Raw genomic sequence first — 26,225 nt, forward strand, 5'->3', positions numbered from 1 at the left:
ACGAGTCACACTAGAAGACACGGCGACAACTCAGTCAAGCCCAGCGCCTCCGTGGAAATCAGGTGAGCGTTACAGCGGGCTCTTTCTCTACCGGGGAATCTACCCTGTATGTATCTGGGTCGTCCTCTTCCTCCTACTCCTCCTCTTGGTCCTCATCATCCCCATAATAGCCTGTCCCAGTTTGTTCTTCGAACATGCCCACGTCTGGATCCTCAACAAAGGATGGATCTTCCTGGTATTGAGAATAGGGCTGTCTATAGAAGGGGTCTGAAGATTGTGCTTCACCCCGGGATTTCCTATTTGGGGGTATTGGATCCTTCGAGCCTGAGGGAGTTGACCCTTCTGGGGTATAAGAGAGAAAGTGTTCCGGGTTCTTGGCATAGAAATTTGCCAATGATGACATCCTTGACATTACTCTGTCTATGTCATCACTGGACCATTCCCTTGAACTGGGAATAACTCTTTCCTGGAGTGCTTTCCCTGTTTTATCCTGACTAGGCCTACTGGTTTGAACAGGGGTCTTAGGGACAACAGATTGAGATTTGTCCTGGCTAGACCTACTGGCCTGAACAGGGGCCTTAGGGACAGGGGACTGAGACTTGTCCGTCTGTTTTGGAGTAGGATGTGGTTTAGGAGTGGCAGTAGGCTGGGACTGCTTACTTCGTTGTTTTCCCCCCTCCCCGTGGGTGGAAGAGCGTTTCCCCGACTTTTGGGCCCCATCAGAGCTTTTCGATGCCTGGTGTCGAAATTCGGGGGTAGAGTCCCTGTCTCTGGAGAGTGTAAGGGATTCGGTAAAAGCTTTACCGCTGCCTGCAGACGCCGACTCCTGGAGTGCGGCTTGGGGGTAGAGGTCGGCGTCGTCCTCCGACGACCGAACCTCAGTCACTAAGGGGAGCGAGGCACTTTTAGCAACAGTGGAGGGTTGTTTGGTGACAGGAGGCAATCTCGAACGCTTACGCCCAGAGGACACCGACTCGGTGGACCGTTCTCTACGTGCCTCTTTCCGAGAACTCGACGTGCGCGTCGAGTCTCGGTTGGACTTTTGTTTGCTGGAAGTGGTGTGGGTAGCGCTCGTCTCGTCGGGGGTCTTCCCCATAGCTGCCCTGCCGGACAACCTTCCGAGGTCGGGGACTTGCGCTTGGCTGTCCATCGACGCCACATTGCCCTCGCCGTCCGAAAGTACGGCGTCGCTGCCATCGCTGAAGGCACCTTCCGCTGCCATGGCCTCTTGTCGCCTGGCGTGGTGGGCCCAACGCTTTGTCGAACGGTCCTTAAGGGTCTTCGGTTTAAACCGACTGCACGCTCTGCAATTCGCCTCGGGGTGGTCCCTCGGCAAGCAGAGGTTACACGTGGCGTGTCTGTCAACCCAAGGATACTTGCGGTTGCACTTGGGGCAAAATTGAAAGGGGGTACCCTCCATACGCACCCTATGGCAGCGGGCTGGGAGTGTAGGAATATAAGTAATGTACCTATATTAATTAGAGTGTAGGATATGTGCCACCCCCCACTCTCCCTACTTGCAGGGCCGAGTCCAGGGGACTTCCGAGGCCCGGGCCGAGGCCAGAGGCCTTCCGAGGCCCAAATCCATCGCTGTAGTCCGACGGTTGATTTTTCTCCAATCCGGCGTCGAGTGTCGATGTTCAGAGACTCGACGTATAGGTGGAATAAACGGGGAAATATATAACAATATTTGCAAAATCTGACTAAGTCAGGGAACTCCGCTCAGTGCTTCCGACCAGCATGGCGGAAAAAACAATCTGAGGGTCCTAGACGCGTGAGGGATCATGGGTACAGTGGACGTCACACTAGGGATAGTATTACTGGCACGCCCTGTGTCGGCGCCCATTTTTCGAGTTTCGAAAAACAAACTGTAATACTCCGCAGCTTCCACTAGATGTCGGCCTATGCACAGCATGTGATCTAAGCAGATTCCACAAGCCTCAGAAATATATATATATATACACACACACACACACTGCCAAATAACTGTACTTTGACCAGAAGGCATAGCAATAGCAAGATTAAGTAGATGCAAATGTTTTAAAGAAATTGTGAAAACACACAAAGAAAAGCAAACTAAAGGGAAGAGGAGGACATTTTTGGTTAATGTTCCTAAACTCATTTACAATATTGTTTACATACCTGTCAGTATCAATCTTAGGTAAACAGTATGGGTGAAACCTATCATCAATTTAGCAAAAGCTATACCTGTACATACTTAAATTCATTCTGATTATCCATGAAGCTTGCATGCACAAGACCCTAATTGCCAAAGTTAAGTAACCTCATGGCATATGTTTAACTCTAATGCATGCCAGGCTAGTTGTTTCGACCTACATGGAATTCGAACACCAATAGACATATTTGGTGAGGAAAAAAACAATGCTTCAACTTTTATAAATTGAACAAAGTGAACTGGGATTAATCTTTCTATTTAGAATAGTACCTGCAACAGCTCTATCCTGACTAATAAAAACTGGATAAACATATGTGCACAGAACTGTCAATGAGATATATGGGATAAAGTCCTCCCCACCGTACATTATAAGAATGTTGCAAGTCAGTGAGGAGTTTCATGACCAAATAGAGAAACAAGGCGGAAGGCCGAGTTCCTTTATACGATCATGGAAACTCCAAGGTGACTTGCAATATCATTTTTGTGCATGGTTGTGGGGAATTGCATTGCTTATAATACATGGCCACACACAGCCATTACTTTTCATACCTCGTCCCTTGCATAATATAATGTAAGAGATGTTCCATTTGCTGATCTATATAATCAATGCAGAATATGTTTGGATTCAAAAAGGCAAAGATGCAGCTCCTAATGTTTAGCACAAAAATAGTTCAAGCATTTTAATAAAATGTACTTTGCTTTAAAATAATAACATGCAGATGTTTGCTCACGTGTTAAACTCCAGTAGCGCACAAATTAAACATTCTACCATGAACCTTGTCAATAGCTGTAAAGTGACACAGAAAGAATCCATGTGATCACTGCGCAGACAAAACTGTTGATGCCAATTACAGCGCAACGCAGTGATGAAATAGATCACATTACCCATGTCCCCGGCCTGCGTTCCCTTACCCGACCCCACTTACATTTACAGCGACACACGTCTATGTGCGCCGCCGACTCCCCGCTATCCCTGCCGCGTCGGTTCCTCCCACTTACGCAGGGTGCTTTTTTTTTTAAACTTTCTTGTCCCCCACTTACCACAATGGTAAGCGGGACACACCACCCCGACCCCCAACTCCTGTTACTGTTACTATACCCAAGGAGACCAGGGGACACCCCCCGCAACCCCACTCTGCTTGGTTTGGGTGCAGTAACTGCAGGTGCGCGCTACTGGGGGCGACATTTTTGTATATTTCCCACAGGAAGCTATTCTGCAAGCAAGGAATTTTTAAATGCTTTTCACTGCTTTAATGAAGTGCTGAAGTGACAGCTAGAATTCTCTCTGCTGGCTCAAGCAGCAGTCATTGTGATGTAAAAAGTAAAGCATAATATAGCGTCAGCACCCCATTCCAAAGGCTGCAACGGGGGGCGGGGTAATGGCAGACCTATAACGAGGGCACTGGGACGTTATCCACCCCACCCCCATTCCAGCCCTTGGAACAGGGTGCTAACGATGTAAGCACAGTGGGTTAACAAAGAGGTAACCTGGGGTGTTAACATTTTTCTTTAAAGTATTTCCATTCAAAGACCGGGACGTGTGTGGAGTCCCATCATTGAATGAAAATACTGTGCCAAGATGACCACCTTGGTTATGGAAGGAGGGGCTCCATACGGAGCCCTTCTTCCATTTCCATGGCGGCCTCAAACCGAGAAGGAGGGAAGCTGCTGCTCCGGTAGGCACCGTTGCCACAATCAGGTAAGTGGGGCTGGGGGCCGAAATAATTAAAAAAAAAAGAAAAAGGGTGGGTAGAAGATGGTAGGCCGCAGAAGGGATGGCAGCCTGCAGGTTCCATGGAACGCAGGCTAAGATCGCCAGTTTTAGCCCGCAATCCGCAAAACCTGATTGGCTGCGCCCCCCCCACCGGGTGCTAATAACTGATAGCAGAGAAGTTGTTGATGTCATTTTCTTATTACAGGTCAGTTGTGATGTCACAACTAGCCTGTAATAAGAACATTGCTTCCAGGTTTTAATACAGATTTTGCAGGTTGCCATCTATTATAATCTGATATTGCTACGTAGCCTGATTGCCCCCTCTATTCGATATTTATTACCACCTTAAAGATTAAGCAGAATCCATGTTCTGCCCAATATCATTGTTCCATCAAAAACGAGCGTTCTGGAGGATACACATGGTGCTGTACACTGCACATGCATGGACATAGAACAAAATTGTAATTTTGCTAATAAATTACTGTTCCACATTTAATACTGATGTACATGGAGGAGTATTTCAGTAGCAATGATACGCATAAGCACTGCTTTTTTCCACCCACATTTCCAGATTTATAAACTGTTATATTCAAACACTCCCTCTGAATTACATTTAGCATTTTGTTAATTATTTATCATCATTTTTATTCTATGATCCCTTCATTCCAATGTTATTTATTGATTCACTTTGTTGTTTCAAGGACCATTTCTGAAGCCTCCATCAATAATCTACAATTCTACCTCTGGCCTCAGTTAGTTAATTTCTGGCTATGACTAACAGCTTACCTTGGCCTTCTCAAAGTCCAGGTCCTTGCCAATAGTGGTGAGCAAACGACACAAACACTCTAGTGACTCCTCATCATGATTCTTCAGTAGCTTCACCATGCAGTCATGCATGATGGCCTCAGTCAGCATCTTCAGCTTGAATAGCTCACCAATAAACTTGATGTTGCCAATGGATCGCCTACGTGCCTTGTCTTTGGATTCCTCCAATTCCTCCTGCAGCCTGGTTTTCTCTTCTGGCTGTGGAGCAGTAATACAGAAAGCTTATACAGTGTACACAGCACCTCTATGAGCCACCACACTTGAACACAGAAAGACAAATACTTCATACTACAGAGGAAGATAGTAGAGCAGTACATTTCTTGGGGGTTATTTTTCATCCAATTTCATGGCCAAAAGAAAGCTCTCAACGTTATTTCTGCCATAAATCTCTGCAAATAGCTCACCACCTCTCAAATGTCTTTAAATTGGAATCGATCACTGGACTGGATATAATTGTGTTATTCTACCAACATGCATGCAAGTAGCTACACAAACTGAACTATCCAATATATTAAGCGGTGTGTCAGATTGCCTCAAGAACACACCAACTCTTGAAAACGATTCCAAGGTTTTTATTATGTTTCTAATAGTGTCCAATTAAGAGCCTTCCTTCTCGCTCATCTTCCACAGGTCTCCCTCCACCCTAGCCCAGACTTTACTAAATCGTAAATAAGTTATTAGCGATTGGTAACCCCCTACTGTCTAGAGTCTGAATGGCTAGTGGTAAGGGCCTAAAGGTGTCAGCTTCATCTATTTCACTCTCGCTGGGGTCTTCTAGGTGGACCCTGACCTAACCACTCAGGTCTCAGTCGATCTTTACTTTTCACACTTTCGTCATACTCACCCTTTCCTTCCTTGCCTTCTACTCTTCTCCCTTCACTTCCTCCCACTATTTTCATACTCCTATCGCTTCCTTCTGCTACCTCCTCTAGTTTTTACTTCTAACCTCCACTATACTCTCCAAGACTCTCCCCTCCCCAACTCTCTACTCTCACTACACTGCCCCCCTCTCTCGCTTCCTTTTCTCACTCCCTCTCGCTTACTCCCTTCTAAGCTTGCACTTAACCTCAGTTACTCTCTTCATACAACATAGATGCACTCTCACACCCAGGTATCACTTTCTCAAATCAACTGATATCACACGCTTTCTGTAAATCTCTACCACACTCTGTTTCAACATTCTTCCTCCTCCTGGTCTCCTGGCCCGCTTTCTTGTCCCTAGACCTCACTCGAACACACTTCTTCCAGTTCCCCTTTATCTTCTGCCTCCCCCTTCCATTGGTTCTCAGACTCAGCTGGTTCTCTGGGGCAATCTCTGCCTTTCTATTCACCAGGATCTGGGTTACAGCAATGGCAAACAATAACACGCCACTTACGCCCGAACACCTCTACAAATACAAATAATATAGATAAGATGCAGACCTGTGTCAAACAATGACCACAAGTATGTGAATCCATCAAAAGTCTTTGTTTGCCTGTGAATCCCTCACATCTCTCCGGATCCTGAGAGGGCAGGAGCCAGTCTCTCTCTCCAGCCACGAGCTACGCTTCACCTGGCACTCGCGTGCCCTTCACCACTACAAGCGACATGATTACTTATTGAGGCCCAGACCCCTTCGATCAGCTAAGCAGCACCCACCTCTGATGGTGAGCACCCCTCTGTGTGCCCGATCGACGCAGCTTCACTGCATCTGAAGCTGCGCCCCCCCCGCTCTTCCCCAGATCAGCGGTTTTCCATTTTATAGCAAGCTCTGCCTGGCCCCAAAATGACCGGCGCAACGCGGCCCGATACCGAGGCTCGCCCTAGTTGCTAAGCAACTAATATCATTTATCCACATACTTCCGTCGGCAGGCAGAAGGAAGACGGCCAAAAGGAAAAGACCAGGGAAAAAGGCCTTGTTTGCCGTTGTTCGCTGGTGGCAGCCGCCTGGACCTTTTGGCTACTCAATGAGGTCCATTTCATTGTTCGGGTAACGTACTGATGTTTTCACTGAACCTGCTCCCCCTCATTTCACCATCCAGATTAATAATCAAACACCATCTTCTTTGTCAGGCCCACCTACATTTACGGTGCCCTACTATGCTAACCCATTCCAACCCATGACATTACTGTTATATAATTCGTCGTTCGCTGATTCCAGTACTTTGATCCATCATGACCTCTATCCTGAAATTGCAGCTTGCAGTAACCGGCCAACATTTCTCACTGCCTATTGTCCCTCAATGCCAAAGTTATTGCTACCATTCGAGCTGCAACACAGTAGCCTACATCATTGCCCTTTGCTCAGCCCCAGTTCAGCTCCACAGAGAGAACTACTATTGCACTGCTCCAACCAATCTAGCAAACTCTGTTCAGCCCACTGCTTGTACTGCATTTATTTTGCTAATTCAGAAACAGCCGTCTACTTTCACACCCTCCCTCGGTGCCAACTTGTGAAAAGGACCACTGCATGAATTGCACCCATTGTGCTATTTTGAACTAGCCTACTTCCAACACTGTGTATAATTTGCTCATTGTGTTACTTTGTGACCTTGCACATCGCACGTACCTCAGCCAGGGTGCTAATTTTGAATTAGCCTACTTCCTATACTGTGTATAATTTGCTCATTGTGTTATTTTGTGACTGTGCCCCTATTCTGAAACCAACCTATCCAGCCCACAAACATTTCACTAGGTCCTCTTTCCACAGAGCCACGTTGGCCTTGGCCTCAATCCTTCCCCTAGTTCACTTGACCACCCCATCATACTCCTTGCCACCGCCCCCAACCCCAAATCAACTTGTTCATCACCCTTACACACTGAAAACAGCGAGCCACTGAGCCCTATCAAATGGCTACATCACTATGCCACACCACCAACCCGACTTATCCCTCTCTCAGTCCACTCCAGAAACCAAAGATTAGGCTCTCGGTTCATCAACCATAAAGCCACCAGGGATACCGATCGTCCCAAAAATCCTCTACTCACCTCCCAACACTGTACCACCACTTTGCCTAAAAAAACGCCCCCCCTCCACGAACGGGACCTTGAAACCACCCAACACCACTCCACAACCCTCCAACATCAATGGAGCCCTTATTAATGCTCACTCCCTTGTGGCCCATGCCTCGGAGATCGCTGATCTCATTGTTACAAACAGCCTACACTTCCTGGCAGTCACAGAAACCTGGCTTCACCAAGCAACAGGGCCTGTACGCTACCTTTCCCTACCTGAAGGTTACACCATCATAAGGGCTGACTGAACATCCGGCAAAGGCGGAGATGTGGCATTCATCGCCAAAACCCACCTAGCCAGCCCTCAGAGCGATTCCTCTCGCCAGCTTCCTTTCTGCAGAATTCCTATCAGTAAAACTAACCCTTTCTCCGTCCCAAACTATCCTCCTGCATCGTATCTACCGACCCCCCAGCCCTTCTCCCTCCTTTGAGGAGGACATCCCGAACCACCGCTCTACGCACACCAAACTTGGATCCCAAACCATACTCCTAGGAGATATGAACCTTCGCCTCTCAGACCCCAACGATCATCAAGCACTAGCTGTGGGCAACTGGATCCCTAACTTAGGCTTCACACACAGAAGGACAACACCTACCCATTCTAAAAGGTAGAACATTGGACTGGGTATCTGACCTGAACTGCACTATTTCCATTATACAAAATGAACCCGTAGCTTGGTCAGACCATCACCTCATCCTACTCACATCCGCGGACCTTCACCAACTAAAACCACCTTAGTACCTCCCTCTCTATCCAGAAATTGATGTAACATATCCAGTCAACCTCCAGCCACTCACTGGCACCATCGGTAATGAAGCAAATTTTAACGATTTGAACCCGCCTAACCTAATAGACCTGTACAATAATCCTCTCAAATCTGCTTTGATCTGGCAGCTCCTCTCAAACTCAGGAAAGCCAAACCCTTGGCTCACCTCAACAAATGGTTCACTCCTGAACTAAAAAGCCTCAGAAATACAAAAAGATCATCTGAATCTACCTGGCGCAAATCCCCATCTATCATTAACAAAACTGCATTTACGTCAGTGTCTGCTAACTGCAGGGCTGGACTGGGAACCAAAAGTGGCCCTGGAATTTCTTTTCAAAGTGGCCCATATTTCGCCGAACGGGCCAGCACAGTGTGAGAGCTCAACCCTTCTGTGACGGGATTGGGAGTATCCCCAAGAAAATGTTGAATAAAATGAGCCAAGATGAGTGCATTTAAAGCATGTTTTAAACATATATGGATTAAAAAGTGATGTTTTAAATGGATTCATGATCTCTCAAAGTAGATCTCCAATGATAGAAGGACCTGGGACGTTACACATTTTGAAGATGAGAAAACCTAATTAATCTGGTATTAAAGGTGCCCAGACAACATGCATCCCTAGCTCATTTCATCCTATTCCGTGCTGGGAAGGACACACAGATAAACGGTATTCTTAAACAAGCATTGGCAATGCCAACATGTTTGGCTTCTGTAGGCATGGGAAAGGCATTTGCCAGGCACGCCATAGTGGTATTAACTGGATTGTAGCACCTGCAAAGTGGTCAGAGTACCTTGGCATATAATAGCAGTGTCTGGTGAATGCCTATTATTGATACACAAGCTTAAACTGTTGGCTTTGCCAATGCTTGTTTTTAAAAAGACTTCAGTGAAGGACAGACATAGTGCTTATAAATCAAGTGGCTGAAGTCAGACCTGGCATTTTTATTACACCAGTAGCGCTTTTACAGTTACAAATAAGTCATTAACTCTATGAAGACTGCTTTGAGAAAACACTGGCAGGCACTTTGAGCACAACGCTTGATGGTAAGGCTTGATGAAGCTAGCTCAAAGAGATCCCAGTAGCACGTGTTTTGGGTGGAGAGGGGCAGAAAACAGGTGGAAATGGCCATGGGGATTAGCATGGCCTTGGGAAGTCAATGGATGGATAAATAACCAAACAAGTCCTACTAGCTTTGTGTCCCACATCATGATATTTTTGCTTAGCTGTACTCTTAATGCAATCGTTTCAGCATATAGGTGGCACTTTGGCCAACACTAACAAAAAGGTTCAGTTGGTACGAGATCAGTGAGTCATGCCAATGAAGCGCTAGCAGTGTCATGACAAAGTGGCAAACTGTCTAGTGTAGATGTGAATGATGACTGAGAGGGTGACGTTGTGCAAGGTCTGCTGAGTGATGGTGAGAGAGTGTGAGGATGAGCGCAGGAAATCAGTGGGGTAAGTCACAGTGACATATTGTAAATGTATGAATGTGGATGAGAGGCACGTGTGCATATGGAAGGACAGGGATACAGCTGTCCATAAAACTGTAATCTCAACAGTCCATGTGACAGCAGTACCAAAAGCCCATGAGTGCGAAATTGGGAGCTCTCACGACAGCAATTCAAGTCAATCATAAGACTGCAAAATCTGCGGCCCCTGTGCCACTGAAACCGGCAGCACATGTGACTGCAATATCTGACAGTAATCCTAAAATCTTACAAGGCTGCGAAATTAGGAACCCAAGGGAGTGAACCCTGCAGCCAATAGGACTGTGGGTTCAGCAGCCCATGTGACAGCAAGCCCAGGAGCCCATAAGAATGCAAACGGAGAGGCACATCACTGACATCAAGGACCCCAATAGCTAGTAAGCTTGAACTCTGGAGCCCATGTGACAGCAATTATAAAAGCCAATGTGACTGCAAGCTCAGCAGCCCATGGGGCAGAATGGTCACCAATTATGTGACGGGGAGCTAAGTTATCCATCCCTATTATGGCGGGATAGCTAAGATCCCATGTATGCAGCTAGCTCTGAGTTCCATGCAAGGTTCAGCTGCCATGTCTTGGGCAGGCAGGACCAACAATGTATTTCAACTGATTACAACACCTACACTCTTCTAACTGGGGGATAATATTCTAGACATTTTCCCTCTACTTGAATTACCAGGGCCATGTTTAGAAACGCTCATCTCAGAATCACTTCAAATGTCCCCAGCACACAGTGCTTGGACAGCTCTTCCCTCCTTTTTTGCTAATGTACCTGCAGCGGAGGTGCTGTGCAAGGTGAACAACACAGATTAAAATCCCTGTGTGATGTGCAGAGACATGACTGTGACCAGATGAGTGTGACATGCAGGTCACAGGATGCAGTCTCAGTAAGATAACTCAGTGAGTTAATCAATCTGATGCGGCGGCTGGTCTGGAAAATGAGTATCAAAGGCAACTGCGGTATGATCATTTAATGAGTTAAGGCACCTGCTGGGTCCCACAAATTCACTGACTATATCCCAGCAAGTCACCAAACACAGAAATCTCTTTATGACAATGCAAAGCACAGTGTGCTATTCCAGTGAGCTACTCCGGAGGGTGAATGATATGCAGCAAAAGAAGTTGATAAAAAGCCTACAGTTGGAAAATAGAACCCCCCCTACTAAGGCGCACCGCTCATTGATCTTCATGATATTTGTTGTGCTAGCTTAGTTGGTGAATGTGCGCCTGAAGCAGAAATCTATGTCGCAACTCGCAGGTTAAAATCCCAGGACATTTCCTGCAACTTATTTTTGCTGACTGGCCTTTATTGAAACCTGGAGATTCCAAGACAAGTTCATGCATTTGAAAGTCTGGCAGGGTTGGGGCAGTGTCAGATACTGATGCTGCCTCATTCCAATGTTATATCACCCCCACTTCACTTCCAGAGTGACCCTGGGGTTATCAGCAGGCCAGGTCAGGTGCTGCCCTTCCCCTCTGACACAGGATAGCGTGGCCAGCAGCTGAGAGTAACATATTCTCTTAAAAGGTAACACCTTCATTAATTAACACATATTTGTGCTTTATCTAGATTATAGGTGAAAATAAAGGGAAGCGTGATCTAATTGCATTTCACAGTATGAAAAACAAAACATTTATTTGGTACAAACCAAGGTGTTAGGAGTTCATTTGTGAGTGTTACTTTACCCATAGTGGAAGAAACTAGAGGCGAGTGAGGGGCAATGAGGGTGAGAAATCTATCCTATCTATTAAAGCATAAGGATATCTGTGCATTGTGAAATGAGCATGTACGCTCTAGACCCAGCGTAGACATTCTTAGGAAAGAGACAAAGAGAAAGAGAGAGAGATTGAAAGGTGGCTAGTGGAAGACAGGGGGAGAGCGAGGGGATGGTGAGGGAGAAAGAGGGAGACGGGGGAAGTAGAAGGGAGAGAGGGATTGAAAAGCAGTTCGAGGAAGACAGGGGGAGAGAGTGGGGATAGAGAGGAGAGGGGACTCTGTGGGGGACAGAGAGAGAGAGCGATGGACAGATGAGAGGGGAAGATTGAGAGAGAGAGGAGGCGATGAGAGAGACAGAGTGAAAGAGAGAAAGATAGAGCGCCAGCACCTCCAACAAATAACGTGGATCTCAGCTACTGACAAAAGACGACATTGTGGGAGGCAAAGTAAGAGACCAAGAATGCCAAAGAGACATCTGATTTGATGGATACGGCGAGTGTATGGTAAACCAGGCTCCCCACGTTACAAGAAATTAAATAACAGCACACGCTGCATTTAGCATCTGGAAAGACAGGTGTAGCACTCAGTTGCAGCACAAGAAGTGGGGGGGGCAGGGGTCCAGGCCAAAGGCACAAAGCAAGAGTGTTAGCCATTCATAGGAGACCCCAGTCTCCCAGAGTGTCCCACACCTAGGCGTAGTCCATTCTTGCACCCACAGCATAGCGAGGTCTGCGAGACACTGGAGAGGAAGGCCCTCTGTGGGTGATCATCAGAGGATGGTACCGGGCTCACCCAAGGGTCGGAATGGAATCTTGCAATCTTGGTCTTTTCTCATTCAAACACCCAATGCCACCCTGACACCCCCCCCACCACCTCCCCCACACTGTCACCTCCCACACAGCGTCACTCTCTGCATTAAGGACCATGATGATGAGATCAGTGGGTTACACTGCTGGTTGGGGGGGGGCACAGGCAGCTTTATAAACTGTTCTGCAAGGAAGCAAGGCTCCTGGAATGGGTTTAAACCCTTCCTGGCAGCAGCACCTTTCTCTGGATTTAACCACGCTCTCTCGACAAGCTGACCCCTTCCCATTCCTGCCCCCACCCTACCCTCTTACTCCCTGGGCTCCACCACCAAGGACTTTGTTCTGGTTCTGTGCATCCCACGTAGACCCGTTCTGATCCTCTCTGCCTATCCTTCCCTATGAGAAAAGTACACACGTTCACTGGGTTTGGGGAGATCCAGCCCCCCCCAGCTCCCTTCGCACCTGAACTCCAGTATGCTGCTGCCCTGCTAGCAGCTCACCTCGGCCCCGCCAATTGTCGTTGTCAGAACAGCACTCCGAGGAGGCCAGTGCACTGAGGTTGCTCGCTGTGCCAGGGCACCAGCCATGCACCTGCGCACTGTGTGATATGCAGACAGAGGAGCGCATCATGTCATTGCACACACGCACCACTGTACCCTACTGCAGGGCACGTGCAGATCCTCGGGGAGGAGTGCCGTGCCAAATGCGAAGGTGCAAACCCGGCCCGGGCTGTCATCAGCCAGCCCTGTGAGAAAATAAATGTGCAGCCAGCACCGGCGGCAGCCAATTTCATGTGAACTTCGTTGGCTGGGTGTGGGTGATCGTTCCTGTATATGTATCCTTCCGCTACCCAAAGAGGCCGTATGCCCCGAGGCCTACCGGGGAAAGTCCCGGTGGGGCAGTCCAGCCCTGGCTAACTGCAAAGCAGCTATCCTCGTAGCCAAAAAAGAAACGTACAATTCCAGAATCCAGAATGCAAAATCCAGCTCTAAAGAACTCTTCAGTATCCTAAAAGAGCTTGAATCCCCTGAACTACCCACACAAGATTGCGTCAAAGATGCAGAATGGTGTACCAAAATTCAGAAAGCACTCGCCGACAAAATCACCCTGTTCCAAAATAAGATCAGTGAAAAAAGGCAGGTCTCCCCAGCGGAACCCAACAGGCATCTGACCCAGAGAAAACCCTTCATGTATGTACTCCTTTTAGCTTCTCTCAAGTCACCCCAAAGGAAGTTGAAGACATTGTAAAAAGCTTGAAACCGTCTTGCTGCCAAGGCGACCTCTGCCCTGCTACCATGATTAAAGAAGGCGCCAAAGACCTTGCCCCTTCATCATTGTGCTAATCAACTCCTCATTTGCCTCCAATCAAGTACCCAACAACCTTAAAGAAGCATTGGTCATGCCACTACTAAAAAAAAAAAAAACACCTCAATCCTAATGTCCCCACCTATATGCCTATCACCACCGTCCCATTCCTTTTAAAAATTCTGGATTGAGTGGCTTATCTGCAAATACAAAAACACATAGAAGAAAACGAACTCCTTGGACTTAGACAGACAGGTTTCAGACCCAGACATGGAACTGAGACAGCCCTCCTTGATCTAAAGAACCAAATGGACGAGGCAAAAGACAATGGTAAGTTAGCAATCCTCCTACTCCTAGACTTATCAGCCGCTTTCGACCTCGTCGATCACCAAATCCTCACCAAACACCTTACCACAGCAGCAGCCTTCACCACTAATGCATCTGATTGGGTTAAATCCTTCCTATCTAACAGAACCACCAGAGTCTTCTCCCCGTCAGCCTCTGCTGACCCTACACCAATACTCTGCGGCATCCCACAGGGCTCCTGTGTTGCCCACCCTCTAGAACATTTTTACGAAGCTACTCTTCGACCGACTAGATAACTTGGGTGTCATCTACACTATGCAGATGACACTCAAGTCATCATCCCCTTACTGGTTGCTATGACCACGATTCCAAACTACTAAACACCATCTACCTTGAGATCCAGGCCTGGATGGCTACCAACTGTCTCTGCCTCAATGACGTCAAGACAGAGTTGATGATTGTGGGTACTCAGGCACGCCTGAACAAACTCAACCCTAGTTACTCATCTTTTGTCATTGACGGCAACATCATCAATGTTTCTAAAGAAATAAAAACACTGGGGGTCTATCTTGACTCAACTCTTTTGCTCAAAAAACAGGTAAAGAGCGTGGCATCCTCCACAGCCTATACCAACAAATTGATCTACAGCTGTAAAGCTTACCTGTCCACAAGCAGTTGCCTAACATTGGCTAGAGCACTTGCTCTATCTAAACTCGACTACTGCAACACTCTCTTCCTGGGCTCTTCTCAACAAAACCTCAATAAACTCCAGGTACTTCAGAATAACTCCCTGAGAGCAGCCCTCATCCTTCCCAGATCCTACCACATCTCCACACATAGACAAAATTCCAACTGGCTATCCATCCGTGATAGAATCACACTTCGCACCCTGGCCATCACACACAAATGCCTCACAAATTCAGCCCCAAAATACCTGGCGTACAAATTCCGCAAACACCAACCTACACGCATTACTAGATCATCTCAGTCCCACAACCTGATGGTACGGATATTCAATATGAAAACAGCTGGAAGAGCTAGCTTCCCAGTACAAGCGGCGAAATGTTTGAATTCCATCCCAATCCCCCTCAGACAAGAACCCTGCTTCCTCACCTTTAAAGCCAATATAAAAAATTGGCTGAGCAACAAACCTCCCCAGTAAGATACCACCACCGTGTTAATCTAGATCTGCCTTTATATGTTTTGGTTAACCCTGTATCGGTCATACTAGACCATGCCCGTACAATCTCGGTCTCTTCCTTGACCCACATGTAACCAGTGTCCAGTATTGTCTATATTGCATTTGATTGTAATGTGCTTGCACTCTCTGTTTGTAACTACTAAGTTTCTCAAGCGCCCAGTTACCTCAGGGTTTGGCGCGCGATACAAATACTAAACAAATACAAAAATACACATGCACTCCTGGGTTTTTCTAAGGGCTTAATTGGAGGTAATGAACTGGCTGCTTGAACGCCTGCATCATTACCACTGGCAATATTTCAAGATATTATTGCTAGTGGTAAATAGAAATGTATTACAAGGTGGTATTTCAACTTGCAAATCCACCTAGGTTTACATTTACCCAAGTGTTGTGACGATAATAATTCCCAAAAGTCACCAAAACGTTTTTAAAGTCGTTTTATTTTATACGGGTGGGAATCACTGCTTCCCTTCAATTTAGGTACACATACTTTTGAATGGGGACACCCTGTCAGAGCCTTTCCCATGTCATGCAGAAAAGAGTTTAAATTGACCCCTTTGTGAATTACAAAAAAGTTACATATGAGCCAACACTGTACATTGTCCATTTCCATCCTCAAACTCAGGGTGGAAATGTATAAGCTTTTCTGGCATGCTACCAGTGGTACTCCAGGACAACCACTACCATTACCACTGCACCAGTAGGAATGCTTTAAGTGGGTCGAACTACTAGATTAGTACTGCTGGTAGTGCTATTTTCCATTAGATTATTTTCCATAGGGAATACCTCAGAAGCCGAAATGAGGCCCCAAGTGCTGAAAGTAGTAGAGCCCATCAGTCCCTCAAGATATCCCATCCCAGGTCTGAAATAGTCAACTGCCTGTGGGGCTCATCATTCTGGTACTCGTAGTCCTGTATTTATAAACTGTACACAAATACAAAATGACATGTGCTAACAATGCCAGGACTGACAGAACATTATTCGAGAGCCCTGTTTCAGCATACTGTTTTGAAAAAAAGACTGTAAATGAAAAAGCTGGATGAGAAAGGTGGGTGGTACTATTAATTATTGGCTTCAGAATGTTAACACTACGATGTCATTTTGCATGCGGACTGCGGCTGTATGTTTGTATGGGATATACAAAGCGTGAACAGAACTACTAAGTAACAGAATGCTCTAAAAAGAATGTGTCTGTGTGTCTCTCTTTCTCCAGCTATACAAATCTGTTGAACCCACTGCTACCAGATTTGGCATGGAGTCCTCGTTTGTCTTATGGCAAGATTGTAGTCTATGTTTGGATGCACAAAATTCGCTCCGTAGACAACCTTGTTTACTGATGCTCACCCCGATTCACTACAGTAGGTACAAGAAGGAGGCACAATTTGGCAAAGTGTCTGAAGCAAAATGTTGGATGTCTTGGTTTTCCTATGAAATGTATTACTACTGTATACAGTTCGAAAGTGTTTATTAAAGCATTTGTAAAAGGGAATTTAAAAAAAATTATATTTTTTATCACAGCACTCCAAATATGGGAAATGGCTGGCTTACAGTTTACTTAAGTTCACTGACGAGAAGAGAGCACAAATCAATCAATCAATCTTTCTTGGACATTTTCTCAAATGTGCTGAAGCCATTGAGTGACTGAAAGATGGCGCACAAAAAAAACGAACAACTTGGAAAAGCTCAATTTCATGCAAAGTTAAAATCAATATCAAGAGCCTCTGAAACACAACAAACAGCAGCATGACTTGATTACCCGAGGACATGAGCAACTTTCACCAGGGCAAATGAGATGCCAAGCAAACTGAAGCAAGACTTGATGACATGCAGACAAGAGCAACATCCTCCAGGGCACGAGACACCAGAGGAAACTGAAGCAAGACATGCCGACAAGATGACAAAAGCAACATCGCCTAGGGCACATGAGACACCACTCGATCAGGACACGGGCAACGCCGGGTAACCCAGCTAGTTGAGCATATTATCACTCTGGCGTTATACATAGATTAGTGTGGCCACATTCTCTATTATTTTCCTGCTCTCTCCACCAAATTCCCGGGAATCCCTAGTCTCAGCAGGGGCACTACTGGCCCATTTAATCCTGCTTTGATCCATCCACATTCTGTGATTAGCAGGCAGCAATTCCAAAAAGCAGAGATTCCAGCAGGGGACATATTTTCAATTGATCTGTTCCTAGGTTTCAGTAATACCTACCAGACTGCACCGACACTTTGGGTCAGAACTACTTTCGGTAACCCCACCACCTCCACTCCCCAGAGCACCCCTGACCTCATTTAACAGAAAGAAAGAGGCTGGAGCAATAGCCTTTGTGTGTGGCTTCTGACTGGCCATTCACTTGGATCTCTTGTCCATCAAATTCACAAGTTCATCAATGTCAGAAAACACTGTAGGTGAACTCTCACTTATTTACAATACTCTCTCTCCAGGACAAAAAGGTTTTCCTTATACAATTTCACCAATTTAGACTTGGTTCTGTACAGCCCTCTTATTTTATCCAAAACACAGTTCACAACCTCTGAGGGTTCTGTGTGCCAACTTTACATCAACACCATAAGGTTTCCTATTGCTCAGAAAAAACACGGTTTCTCAAAGTTCAACAATCTCTCTCTCTATATATATAAAGCAGAAAATCTGTTTGTTTGTTCCCTAGACATGTCCACACCGTTCCACCAATCTGCACCAAATCTTGCATAGTTACCCGTTAGGACCCTGCAGACATTACTGGCTACATGACATTTGGACACCCTGCCCCTTACCCCCGAGTTCAGCCCCTTCACACATGAGATGGTTGCCTCAAATCGGCGAAAGATCAATGTGGTCGTAGAAAACCGGACAAAGCTCATTTTAAGCGTCTCGGCGCAAGGAACAAAACTCAAGGACCTGTGAAACCACCAAGGCCCTAGGATGCACCGTTTCCGAGATACTTAAAATTCACTGCACAGCGCAGCACCAGAGTGAGGCGACAGATGGGGAGAGCTCACAGAAGGTCCCCTATGCACACAAACTCTTGCCTCCCCTTCACATCTGCTACGGGGGTTGTAAGGAGGCCACACACACCCATTCTCAGTGCAATTTACTTCAGAGTGCAAAGTACTGGTACTTTTTTCTAGTTTCTTTTAATACAGTTCTCATGTGTTACGCTCACCTGGTATCCACAGGGACGCCACCTAGCCCTGGTTGGATGATTTGCACTCTCGAACCCTCTCCCGGTCCCTTGGTAAGGTCTCTGGTTAAAGATGGGTATTGTAAAAGGTGGATTCTCTTTCCTGCTCCTCGTGGCAGGGGCGCGTAGATGTGGGGGGCAAGCAGCGACCAAGTTACTTCACTGGTGCAAGCCCCCCTGTGGGAATCCAGGCCTGCTGCGACTCCGTAGGTTTGCTGCTTTACAGTCTTTATATGCAGTTCTTATGTTCCTCTTAGTTCGAATAATAATGTCTTGCTTCTTTCCTTTTAGGTATGGAAAGGTATTTGATGTTATGCAGTTTGAAGATGAGCATGGGCCGGTAGGCGAAAGCGCGGTGTGCGCGATGCTGTCTGGTGAGTAATGCGCGATGCGTGACACTGTTTCGCCTTTTATATTGCTAACCTGTGTCTTTTCTCTCCTTGCAGGTTGCGATGTTCCTCGCCGAGCGCCATAATGTTTCAGCAATGATACTGACCAAGAGATGACTACCCAGGTAAGAATTGTGTGGCTTTCTTCATTTGGGAGCAAACATGAGTAAACACTTACTAATGCGGCCTTTCTTTCTCCTCTTTCCAGGTTATGGTATTCCAGGATGCATGCAGTGCTGGATGATGGAGAAAGTCTGGTTTCAAGTAAGCTGGCATCAAAGAACTGGACACGGTGAGCGTTACGCTGCCCACAGCAGAATAACGCAAAGCATGTTCTGCTGTTTGGGTGCGGTTTAAATAGTCCCAGGTAAAGTAGTCCAGGTAAAGTAGTCCCAGGCCTGCCATACCCAAAAGAGTAGACGGCATAGCTCAGTTCCTTGTAACTGAGCTATGTGTGTGCCTCCATGTTGGCTGAACCCCCCCCCCCCCCCAAGTTAAATAATCCCAAGTAAATAGTCCCATTCTAATGTTGGTCTTCATGATGGTTATGAGCCTGGTGCCAAAGACGCCAGCACTGACTCCAAGAGAGTCTTGGATGAGGTTTTAAGGCCTTTGACCTGGCCCTAACTGAAAGGCTGACTTGCCAGTGAGGGCCAGGGGCAAGGGTCATGACGCATGTCTCTCGATAGGCTTGGCGTGTCAACTTCTCATACACTCCCATAAAGTTTCCTCTTCCTCAGGAAAAACAAGGTTTCTTTACCACAACTACACCATTTCCCCCCCGGTGCTCGACAGTGTTCTCATCTTGCTTGTAAATATTTGAACCCTCCAGATACACTCTCCTCCCAGTTCTGTACGTTATATTTCAGGTTTCTTGGACTTATCAAATTTCTCTGACCCTTTGATAGACTTGTTTTATCTCTGTTCTGGTTTTCCGGCTCCAGTAACCCTTTTCCAGCCTTGGGAGTTAAAGACTCTCAGTTTCTTGAGGCTCTCCAAGGACCTATGACCCTTGGATAGGCTTGTTTTATCTATGTTTTTTCCAGACTCCGATAGCCCTTGTGGTTGTCCGCTTCTCTCAAAGGCTTTACTTCTTCAGGAGCATTCGCTTCCCTTATCTCTGGTTGGGTTTATCAGGCTCCCGTAACCTCTTCTGCTTCCCCAGCCTTGATTATTAATATTCATTTGTACCTCTCAATTGTGTTCTCTCCTCTGAAGTGTTTGCTTCCCTGCTGTTGCTCGTCTCAGTAGCAAATTAATTTGTCATGCGGAGCTCAGGGATCTGTGCTCCTTTCTGCAATCTGGTCTCGGCGTCTGTTACCAGGCCCAGGCCCACCATGGCTTCCTTGTGGTTGAGCCACCAGAGGAGACTGTTGCTTGACTGTCTCTGTCCCTTCCCAAACTTGGCTTCCCAGTCGGTCAGGACGCTAGCATTCCAGCGTCCGGCAAGCAGTTTCCTTGCTGTCCATGTCACCGCTGGCTCTGTGGTCTAGCGTGGCTCTGCCCCTCTAGGACATTTTTTTTGTCAAAGGCTTGCAGACAGGCGTTGGATTCTTCCTCTTCGATTCAAAGTTCCTCTTGGTTTTACGTACATCACCTGGGGTGTGTCTTTCTTTTTTGCCTGTGTAGGTCAGGCGAAATCCAGCATGACCTGAAACCAAAGAGATTGGGGAAATGCCATTACTTTGTGTATTCAAAACAGAAGCAACAACAGTCTTTCCAATTCCCAAGTAGGCAGATAATGTTCTCTGGACCGGGAGTTCATTATCGGAATGGGAGTCCTTGTCCCCAAGAGGGGAGTCACTGACAGTGAGGTCTCACTTGTACAGACCCCATGGAAGGATCTTGCTCAGCGGGCTCAGTTCCCTAGCCTCAAATGGGGTGGCTCCCCTCTGGGAAGATGGGACGAATAGTCCAGATTCGTCACAGTGAATAACCACTTTTTAAGTAAAAACAGAAAAATTCAAAAGAACAACACTAAAAAAGCACTCTAATTTACTATTTGCAGACTATGTTTGTCCTCAATAAGAAAGACTACAGACTGACTTTTCTTCCCACACTTGCCCAAGAAACTGTCACATCTCATTGACACAAAGTTCGATATTGTATCCAAAGATGTCATCAACGGGATTGGGAAAATTCCAGTTAAAAGACCCCCTGATCCTATGCTGCAAGTTATATTATCAGCCTTTAAGAAAATGGCTTAGTCACTACTCAAGCTAAACATTTTACAAAAAAACTTCAAGTTCCTGATAGCCAGACTCCCCTTTACTCTAGGCAACACATGTTGACCAAACAAACTACATCCCCAGTATCATCTACCTTCAGAGATAGATCGCAACAGCATATGGAAGATGAAGTTCGACCACAAAACCAAAGAAGAGAAGTTCCTGTGTTAAGCCAGACTCAGGAGGCGGACAAAAGGTCACGGTTAAAACTTGTGTTTTATTTAACTTAAGAAGGCCTATTCTTCCCCTATCTCTAAAGTGTACCTTGGCCCTTTCTAAAAAAAAGAAAGAAGAATAAATGGTGGTCGTCAGTAAGTCTTACAAACTTATACAGTCCTATGTCCCAAAAGCCTAATCTGACCTAAGTACTCACCCTACCACTAACAAAAAGTTGACTGGAATTCTCAAAAATGTTCCTTTCTCAATATCTGAAGTGGTGGTTGGCTTTTGACACCCACCCAAATATCTCTCTCCAAGTCTCCACGCCTTCTTCCTCGCAGGATAATTCTGAGTTCCAACGCAAATGTCTTAAGTCTCTCTCGCTTCCTTATACAACTATCTTTTACTTATGCAAATTAAATTGCAATTTCTCCACTCTGGAGTAGGGTTTCTTTCAATCGAGCTTGGATTGTGTCTCTCTTTTGCCACTTTCTTCTCTGGCTTCTTTCGCCCCTTTTTGGGGTCCGGACGCTCTCGCCCTGTCATGGATTATTTTATCTCTCAGACCTTTTTGGGGTTGTTGGCTTTCCCCCTGACAGAGGGCCTTCTGATTACTCACCCCGATGTGGGGTATAGCCGGGTCTCTCCACCCTCCTCCCCGGAATAGCAGCATACTTTCTGTGTTGTGGCGGCATTCGTCGAAAGAGGCTGTCTCTTTGGCTGTTGGGGAACCACGGTTCAGCCGCTTCTAGGGTTCCCAGGGCAAGGTTCGGCCTCCTATTCAGCTGTAGGATTGTCAGTTGGTTGGTGCTGTGGACTCTGGGTCCCGGTCAAGAGCTTCCGATCCAGGTGGTGCTCCTTCATTCGCTCGGGTGAGCACGACTGACTCCAGACAAGTTTGGAGCTAGCAGCATTCCGCAGGCTCATTCGTTCCTCTGCATAAAATGCCTTCTGCGTTGAGACGCTGTGTGTGTCTGCGCTCCATAAGGATATCCCTTTTTTGCGGCTCGCTCTGCAGGACTACCGATCTCTTTTTCCTTCTCCTTCTCCACTGTTGTTGTTTCTGTAGTGTCTTTACGGCTCAAGATGAAACAAGATTGAATAATCCATTGATTCTATGGTCCTCATAATGAGTGCCTGATAAAAAGAAGGGTCGGAAACCACACCAGCCATTTCTAAAAGGTCATAAGTACGATCATACTGGTCAGTCCCCACATAGCCAACGCACGCATGGGATTTTTCATATAAGGGATGATGATTAAAATCCCTTTCTGGGGATTCCTTGTCCACTAAGGGGTTCTCACCCGAAGTGGGATCCTGCTTGCCCTGTCCCCGGGGGGTGTTGAGCTTAACAGGCTCACCGGCCTAGACACAAAGGGGGATGACTGACCCATGGGGAGAAGAGACAAATTCCCTTGATTCACCACATACCATACCCCTCAATCAAAGTAGAATCTACAACTATCCCATACAACAGGAAGACCAAAATGTGAACACCTAGAAGGAAAACAACATACACAGTATCAATCTCCTACGCAAGCCCCCTACAATCAAGCTTGAACTGACAACCTCTTAGAACATGAAAGATCAGTCCATTGGATGCTCCAAAGCACACTTGGCAATTAAGAATGTGGTCAATATAAGAAACACTCGGAGGCTAAAATGCCTACCTTGTTTAGCAGTAATAAACATGGTTTATACATGATGGGTCTTATAGTTTGGACTTCATCACCTAATTTTCAAAAATCAAGAGTTTAAAAAAAATGAAATCGCGAATAGAAGAGGAGGGCGATGGGCATTAAGTGGGCTTTACTTGATACTCTGAAATGCCACATTATTGATGGCAAAAATTACTCCCCCCACCAAACATCTGGCAATAAAAGTACGCTAAAATAGCAAAAACCGTTAACGCATACTGATAGCCTACAGAGGGGACAGGCAACAACAAAAAAAACAGTGGGGGCACTGTTCAGCACCTTGTAAAATGGATGCACATCTCTGAGCTCTGCAGCACCCGTGGTTGCCAATGGAACCATGGATCTGAAAACTGCCAATTCCACAAGAGCAAGGCAGAGCGGGACGTGTCAGAAGGGTCGGGTACATTCTGACTGACTTGCAGGGTTTATGTTTATGTACCTGCTTGTAACGTGCTGGTAGCCCGCAGGCATCAGGGCGCAGGAACCAAGAAAGATCAAATACACATAGTTCTCTTCTTAGAACTAGGGTTGGATACTGGCGGGGATGTCTTCTCTACTCATTGGAACAAAAAGGTTTTAAGCAATTTCCTGAACCTCTGGTAGTTCACTTCTTGCCGTAATACCGTCAGCATTTTGTTCCAGTAGGTTACTGCTTTTCCCGGGAAGGATTTACCTTGCCCTAATGCACGCTTGGCACCAGGTATATTCAAGGTGCCCCTGTCGGCTGATCTTGAGCATCTTCCGGGTGTATAAAAGGAGAAATGTTTTTTAAAATAGCTCGGGGCCTCTCCATATAAGCATCTATGGATTATTGTCATGGCCTTAAAATTAACTCTATCCTCCACTCTTAACCAATGGAGTGCTCTTCTCCCCGTTGATACATGTTCTCTGTTTTTAATATTCTTAACTATGCGAACTGCATCATTTTGTATGACTTGGCACTTTTGCATTTCCCTCTTCGTAGCTCCTAGCAGTAAAGCATTGCTGTAGACGAGACGCGACAAAATGATAGCTCTAGCAATTGTCGCGGAGTTAACTTCGTTAGTGAAGGGTCTTATCACTCTCAAGAGGTGCAAATAATAGGCGTTGTTTTTCTGTAGGTAGCCAACCTGGACCTCAGATCCCACCGATAGAAACTCCAATCTATCTGGCGCCACTCATCCACTGAAAGTAACAAAAATACTCTTACTGAATTTGCCGAAGCCTACAAAAAAGAAATAATCAAAATTAAGAAGAACACCTTCAACGATAGGATTGAGAAAGCTAACTCTAATACTAAAGAGCTATTCGCCATCCTGCGCGAATTGGAATCCCCCATTCAACCCACAGACAATGCCCCCAAAAACAAAAATCTGGTGTACCAACATCCAAACTGCCCTCTCTAACAAAATTTCCTTGCTCCAAAGCAAAATTGCAAAAAAAAAGGCCACACTGTTACCCTCTGACCAACAAATACCCCAACCTCAGGAGAAGAAGTCTACCGCACCCTTCAGATTCAAGACTATCTCCATAATTGACACAGAAAAAATAATATTGTCCCTCAAACCATCCAACTGCAAGGGCGACTCCTGCCCTGCACAAATAATAAAGGACGCAGCTAGGGACTTAGCCCCCTTCATCACCAAGCTCATAAACTCCTCCTTTAAATCCAACACGGTACCTACCAACCTCAAAGAATCATGGGTCCTCCTACTACTGAAAAAACAAACCTTAGACCCCACTATCCCTACCAACTACAGACCCATCACCACTGTGCCGTTTCTACTTAAGATCTTAGACAGAGCCGCTTACATACAAATCCAGGACTACCTGGAAGCCAACCACTTGCTTGGCTCACGGCAATCTGGCTTCCGCCCACTCCATGGGACAGAAACAGCTCTATTAGACCTCAAGACACAAATTGAGGAACTAAAGGATATTGGAAAAACAGCCCTGCTCCTCTTACTTGACTTGTCGGCAGCATTTGACTTGGTAGACCATGCAGTCCTATGCAACCACCTCGAATCTGCCGCCAACTTCACTGGAGATGCCATTGCTTGGGTCCAATCCTTCTTAGCTAATCGCACTATGCGAGTCTTCTCCACCTCCGACTCGGCTGACCCTATCAAAATAACTCGTGGTGTCCCACAAGGATCTTGTGTCTCCCCCACCATGTATAACATCTTCACCAAGCCTTTGTTTGACAAGTTGGACAGACTGGGTGTCACCTACACGAACTACGCAGATGACACCCAGATCCTCATACCCCTTTCGGGCGACCACGAGACAGACTCAGCCTTGGTGAACAAGATATACACCCTCATTCAGGCATGGATGGCCTCACATGGCCTCTGCCTGAATGACGATAAAACCGAGATATTTATCCTAGGCTCCGAAGCCAATAATCAAAAACTAGGCCCAAACTACACATCCTTCAGCATTGATAAGAACCCTATCAAAGTGATGCCTGTAGTTAAAACCCTTGGATTCTATCTGGACTCCTCCCTCACTCAAGAAGCAGGTCAACTCCCTCGCCTCCTCTACCACCTACACCTGCAAACTCATCCGTGCAGCCAGACCGTACCTCTCCAGCTCTAGCTGCATCACTCTAGCTAATGCTCTCATCATGTCTAGGTTAAACTACTGTAATGCCCTGTACTCAGGAGCTAACAAATACATCACAGACAAAATTCAAAGACTGCAGAACAATGCCTTGAGAGCAGCACTAAACATCCCCAACAGAGAGCACGTCACCAAATTCAGGAAAGTGGTTAATTGGCTAAAAATAACAGACAGAATCTTACTCAAAACAGCTTCCATCACCTCTAAATGTCTGAACAACCTAGCCCCCCTGTATCTTATGGAAAGAATTATGAGGAAAACCTCCATTCGACCCCTGAGATCGGCCAATACCTTTAAACTAGAAACTCCCCGGTTTAAGCGATCAACCGCGGCAGGAACTAGCTTCCCAGTCAAAGCTGCTCACTGTTGGAACAAGTTACCTCTCGACCTTAGAACTGAACAACCGTACCCTAAATTTAGATACAAAATAATTAACTGGCTGCAGGCCAATGACACATAACCTGACTAACACCCACCTACAAGTATATGATACCTAACCAATGACACATAACCTGACTAACACCCACCTACAAGTATATGATGCCTAGCTTTATAGTATGACCTATAAACTTAATCATATATTCAGCTACTAGACAGTCTTGCTAGAATGCTTCATACTCCTTTAAGCTATGTCTTGTACGTGCACACATGTTTGCATATTTTACTGTG

The 26,225-nt window shown here is 46.2% G+C and overlaps 1 protein-coding gene across 12 annotated transcripts in view; it reads right to left on the minus strand.

Annotated features, from left to right (window-relative positions):
- The window catches only part of EIF4G3 (eukaryotic translation initiation factor 4 gamma 3), a 4,880,525-nt gene that overhangs the window by 1,576,999 nt on the left and 3,277,301 nt on the right, over positions 1–26,225 (minus strand). For all 12 annotated transcript variants that reach the window (XM_069610350.1, XM_069610349.1, XM_069610345.1 and 9 more), the window contains one exon: positions 4,677–4,913. In XM_069610350.1, coding sequence (XP_069466451.1) covers positions 4,677–4,913 — 237 coding nt within the window. The remainder of the gene's footprint in view (positions 1–4,676; positions 4,914–26,225) is intronic.

The sequence above is a fragment of the Ambystoma mexicanum genome, chromosome 8, assembly GCF_040938575.1.
Source record: "Ambystoma mexicanum isolate Mex_15411 chromosome 8, UKY_AmexF1_1, whole genome shotgun sequence".
Taxonomy (NCBI): Eukaryota; Metazoa; Chordata; class Amphibia; order Caudata; family Ambystomatidae; genus Ambystoma; species Ambystoma mexicanum.